The sequence below is a fragment of the Oncorhynchus nerka genome, linkage group LG5 (genome assembly GCF_034236695.1).
Source record: "Oncorhynchus nerka isolate Pitt River linkage group LG5, Oner_Uvic_2.0, whole genome shotgun sequence".
NCBI lineage: Eukaryota > Metazoa > Chordata > Actinopteri > Salmoniformes > Salmonidae > Oncorhynchus > Oncorhynchus nerka.
In genome coordinates, this window is record NC_088400.1 from 44,518,437 (window position 1) to 44,524,436 (window position 6,000).

The window sequence follows — 6,000 nt, forward strand, 5'->3', positions numbered from 1 at the left end:
ATGGAGTGCTGCATCAGATGACCTGGCCTCTACAATCACTCAACCTCAACCCAATTGAGATGGTTTTGGAATATTTGGACCGCAGAGTGAAGGAAAAGCAGCCAACAAGTGCTCAGCATATGTATGAACTCCTTCAAGACGGTTGGAAAAGCATTCCAGGTGAAGCTGGTTGAGAGAATGCGAGAGAGTGTGCAAAGCTGTCATCAAGGCAAAGGGCTTTGAAGAATCTCAAATATAAAATATATTTGGATATGTTTAATAAAAAAATGGTTACTACATGATTCCATGTGTGCTATTTCATTACTCTACAATGTGGAAAATAGTAAAAGTAAAGAAAAGCCCTTGAATGAGGTGTGTCCAACCTTTTGACCGGTACAGTGTGTAGATAATACTGGCGGAGTAAATACTCCTTGGCGGAGTGATGCTGATTATAAAAGATCAACTTACCCAACTCAACTTACCCAACTCTCACCTAATAACTGTGACAGAGGTTTGGGGAACATTTGGGAACAATTGGTGGAATTCCCTTGACCTCCATAGGGTGGAGGGATGCAGCTGGAGTCCAAAACAATGGAAGTGGAAGAGCAGGTCAGCTGGCAGTGGAGAAAGCCAGAATTCACTGTGTGAGAAGATTAACTCCATGGATAATCAGTTCAAGATTTTGGGAGAGGGAAAACCACGTATCAAACCATGAAAAGTCACAGTCCAAGTTAGAGGGGCTCAAAATGTGCAATGCTGCATCTTACACAAATGTCCAGTTTATAGGGGACAATGGAGCATATGATGTGTGATAATGGTTCCGGACCACACATTTCATTGGTTTAAATGTAATATACTACAGCAATACAATACCTGAATTATATAGCTTTCCTAGTTCAATTAATGTTTTAGGATAGATCTGATAGGTTCCAAGAATTTCTATTTGCTGTGGAATTTTCCCTCTATTGAGCCTTGACTCCTGAGCACATTATCACACATTGGCGATAAAACTTGATCAACCGAGTTGAACGGAAGGAGAACTAATTACTTCGCTTGGCTCAGGTAGTCTTAACAGGTGGGCCTTACTACATTTTCCCTTTCATTCGGAGCTGGAGCAGTCACAGCAGTATGTCATTACAAATGCTACCTAAAGTGGAATTGATTCCTCCGTATCAAGCTAGGACAGATGATGATGACTTAATTTTATGTTTTGACGTAACAAATTCATTTGATTAAGCCCATTTTATTTTGGGGAATAAGGATTGTCCGCTGTTGTTGTTGGTGACTTGTGGCACGCGGCATGAAGCGCTACATTTGGCTAACAGATGAAGAGAGCAGCTGGTGCATCTGACTCACAATCTGAGATTTGCAGTCTGAGGAGGAGGTACAAGGACCATAGAGAACCCATAATACAATATTTTCCAATATTTGGTCAGTTTCTTGAACCCTAAAATAATTGTAAGGCCCAATCTATAACTCATTATTAAGAAGTACCCCTCTTCCATTAGAAAGCTAAACTAGATCTGTAATATCAGTAGCAACATAACAGAAGATCAACACTAAGATGATCAATACCTGTCACATGACAATTGAAAGTCTCTTAAAATAGACCTTGTAACCCTTTGTTAATGGTAATAAAAAGAAAGAATGTGATGCAAACTATTTGTGGGTGTTTATTGTTATTTTGAGGATTTACAAAGTAGCACTGAGGGGTATAAAAATACGCTCTTTTACAATGCATGTACAGTTACGTTGTGTCTGAAAACCATTAGATGTTATGTTACGTACAGTAGGTGCATTACATTTGCTCTTCTCTCATGTTAGCCCCCTGGCTAGTCCATGGTGCCCCTAATGCCAGGAAAGGGCTACAGATGACCTATAGAGCTCTGGTCCACATATAACAGGTGACCTCATAGAAGGCAAGGAGACAAGGAGACAGTTGGTGGAGGAATGACCCCAGAGAAAGTGCACTTACAACTGATTGTCCTCTTAAATAGATCATGGACACAGGGTTCTCTGAGGTGGGGGATCAGATTGTGACCAGACACCCCAAAATGATAGGTTAGGTCACATAGACTATTATATAAAAGCATAACTGTTTAATGACGTTTCTTCCTAAGAGGATGCTCAGATTTCTGGTTACATCACAGAGAGCACATAACAACACTGTATATATAAGTGGGGGGGAAAAGCATGGTAAAAGCTAGGTCGCATGACTAGTGAAAGAACGACTTCAGTTCAGACTAAAATCAATGCTACAGTAGCAGTGTTCCCATTCATTGTTTTCAACAATGTAAAATAATCTCCACAACTCCAAAGAACAGAAATTAATGTCATCTAAGAAAACACAAAAAAAACTGAACATTAAATATAGGCATCATAAAGCCATTTGAGAGGCCCTCAAGGCAGGGACTCCAAGTCATTAATTGTCCTTCCTCCCAGGAGGGTTTTAAATCTCCGCTGTCATGTGCTCTTAAGCCAGTCTTTCAGAACAGCAAGGTGACCATGCTGTTCTTTTCATGTAGCACCAACTTAGTACAATTTGCAGTGGTCATGTGAATAATTGTCTCATCCAAGTGACAAAAGACTTAGAACCCGTAAATATAAGAGTAATGCCCAATCTTCACTTCATGAGGGGTTGTAGTTTTATAGGTAGTTTATAGATCATTATTAGATAATATGTAGTCTATTAATCATTATTACATATTTATAACTCATTGTTGTTTTGGTGCTTGCCAAATAATAGGTTTATTTATGGCTGCACTGTGGATTATGACTGCTATTTTTTTTAAGTATAACATAAAACACATAACCTCACTGTGAGGGTAATACTGTGAGACCATACCACAATCCCCTCAATATGGCTAATCTAGCTGTGTATAGTCAAATGTATTTTCCTTGTGTCAGTACTTTAAATGTCATGACAGTTTTGGGACAATTTTCTGTTTGTTTGGGGTTGTTGCTTTTTCTGTTTGGGGGGGGGGGGATTAGGTTTGCATGGTGGAACCAAACTGCAATTATTAAACGAGAACCAAAATTCCATTATATTCTAGTGGGCAAGACACACTGCATATACTGTACTGTAGCAGCATGTAGGCCAGCCTATTACATTGGCACTTGCATTATTCATGCATTCGGACCTCATAATTGCAAACAGGAGCATCAAATCATCTTGTTACAAGCACAATGCATCTAGCTAAGTGTCCCTAGATGAAGTTCTAGCATGTGTATCAGTGTTGCTTCCGTCCCTCTCTTTACCCGAACCTGGGCTCGAATCAGGGCCCCTCTGAACACATCAACAACCGCCACCCACGAAGCTCCATTAGGTATCGGTGCACACAAAAGCAAGGGAAATAACTACTTCAAGGTCTCAGAGCGAGTGACATCACCGGTTGAACACTACTAGCACATACCGCTAACTAGCTAGGCATTTCACACAGGTTACACCTGGTCCCGGACCTGTTTGTGCTGTATATCCAACTCCTATGATCATTGTCATGGTTTAGCATTACGTAAGGCCAGAGGCGTTGGATATACTGCACCAAAAGGTCTGGGACCAGGTTACTGAAGTTCATCAGTCAGTGTGTTGATTCAGTGAGGAAGCAGTAAAGAAGAACGTTAATGTGGAGCAGCACTCAGCCAAACTGCTTTAGTGCCATGTTTTATGTATAACTTTCCAGATTTGATGAAGAAGATATGTGGCAGTTAGCCACATTTGGGCCAGTGGGGCCGCAGCACCAGTAGTGGAAAGCGTGATTGGCTAAGTAATTATATGTGGACTAACAAGCTGGTTTCTTCAGTCAAATGAATGGACGTGATGTACTACAGACACGAATGACTGATCGGTATTTAATCAACACTGCTATCAGGATGTTTCCGGTAGTCATCCCACAGGTTTGAGACATAATAGTCTTATAGAGTCATGAACCATACTGTGAAAATAGAATTCCTGAGCCAATGTCATTTTGCAGCCACTAATGGTATTAACACCTTACCAGACAATAAAGGTATGTCACTTTGCAATAAGTATTTCTAGGTAAACTAGCATCCATGACACTCACACCCACACAAACACACTCATATGCACACAGACACTGAGTAAACTGATTGGCCCAGGGTACCAAAATGTCATCTGCAGGAACAGAGCAGAGAGTAGCTGCAGGGATGACTAGACTTGGCCAGTGCCATGGTAACTGTTTCAGCTCTCATGCCTGTGAAGCACTCACTGGTTTTCAGGGATGAGAGGAAGCAGGATGGGAGGGACGGGGAGGTGGGAAGAAAAGAAGCACAGACGTATGAAGCCCTGTCACGTGCACAGAACTTGGGATGGAGGGAAAAAAGGAAGGAAGGAGGAGTGAAGGGGGGAGACACACCTCAGAGAATGATAGCATCCTTTTTTCATACAGGGAGCAATTTTATTAATATGGAGGAATGCAAATTCAAACTAATGCCAGTGCCTGGTAATCATAAATGGATTTATACAGTACACAGCTATTTACCCCTCAAGCATACACTTAAACACTGGTGGATGGGAGGGGGTGGGTTTGCATTTTAAATAGCAACCCCTCTGCACAAAGCGAACAACATACCCTGCATGCACATGAACAAGAGAGAAATTCTGACATGCATCAAATGGGGGTGGGGGGTTGTTAAAATAATAAAATAGCTTTGATTTAAATACAATAGCTGGACATGTGGGTAGCCTGGATACAATGGTTTTATTAGTGAAAGAAGCTGGCTCGAGGTTTCTTGTCTTCAATGTTCCCCTGAGCCATCTCGACAGGCATGCGAGAGCCTTACCGAGACGCCTGTGAACAAAGACAATTCTCCCTGTGCTTTCACAGTCAACGCTCAGAGAAGCAGTTCACACCACTCTCTGACTGTCTCGACAGCAGACAACACACACACACAACACACTTCAGTCAAGCAGACACTCAGTGGACAAAGGAACAACCAAAACAGATGCTCTTTTATACCCAGAGTATTAACCAACTATTTACCCAATCCTTTCTGAATAAATAGTCCACTGACAGACAGACAAAGAAATTAGGGGAAGATTTTACTTTAAGGAAATCTCAATCCATCCACTTAAATGTAAAAAAAATACTCTTTCTCTTTCCTTACCTTTCTGAGTCTGACCGTCATCCAAATCTTCTTCCATCTTGGCTATTCTAGATGTAGAGCAACTAGAGATGTGACAGAAGCTCCTTGGTTTGCAGGTTCAAAACCCTGTTTCTTTGTGTCAAAGATAGTCCACAGAGCTCTCCTTCTCTCTCTCTCCCTCTCGGTCTCTCTCTCTCTCCCTCTCGGTCTCTCACTCTCTCCCTCTCGGTCTCTCACTCTCTCCCTCTCGGTCTCTCTCGGTTCTGTGTTAAGACCTCTTGTCAACAGTGATTTCATTCAAGTGGTCGTGCCGCGAAAGAGATCATTGTATCTTCAGAGCGCTGTCCATTGCGAGCAGCTCTGGCAAGTGCTGGAAAACCTGTTTTCTACAGTAGAGAAAGGGGGGGGGGGGATCTCAGCAGGGAGTATGTTTGCAGGAGGGCGGGCTAGCAAGCGCAGGTGCCCAGAAAGCAGAGAGAGGCAATGGGAGAAACACAGTCTCAACAATGAAAACTGACCCGAGCAGGCGGAGGAGTTGCTTCATTTGGTAGAACGTGTCCTTGGTAGAACTCTTAAATGTTTTAAAACATGTTTTTATTCAGGGTCCCTAATTTTCCACCTGTAGGCTGCCATTGCAGTACTCCATTGAAAAACCGGTTCACTTTAAACACAAAATATCTGGAAAATGATGGTCATACAACAAAGAATTAAACTATTTTTAATGTAGAATATCAGTTTAGTTGTTTACCTTAGGATGTGCATTAACCACAGTGATAAAATAATAGAATCCCCAAATTAGCCTGCGGCATACACTCATAGAAAACAGGTGCCAAGAAGAACCAAAAAGGGTTTGTCACGCCCTGGTCTAAGTATTTTGTGTTTTTCTTCATGTATTGGGTCAGGCCAGGGTGTGGCATG

At 41.9% G+C, this 6,000-nt stretch overlaps 1 protein-coding gene across 1 annotated transcript in view; it reads right to left on the reverse strand.

Moving 5' to 3' along the window:
• Positions 1-5,477, reverse strand: part of LOC115129547 (neuronal membrane glycoprotein M6-a-like) — a 36,307-nt gene extending 30,830 nt beyond the window's left edge. Inside the window, exon 1 of the mRNA XM_029659998.2 lies at positions 5,104-5,477. Coding sequence (XP_029515858.1) covers positions 5,104-5,140 — 37 coding nt within the window. The 5' untranslated portion in view covers positions 5,141-5,477. The remainder of the gene's footprint in view (positions 1-5,103) is intronic.
• Between the last annotated feature and the right edge of the window lie 523 nt (positions 5,478-6,000).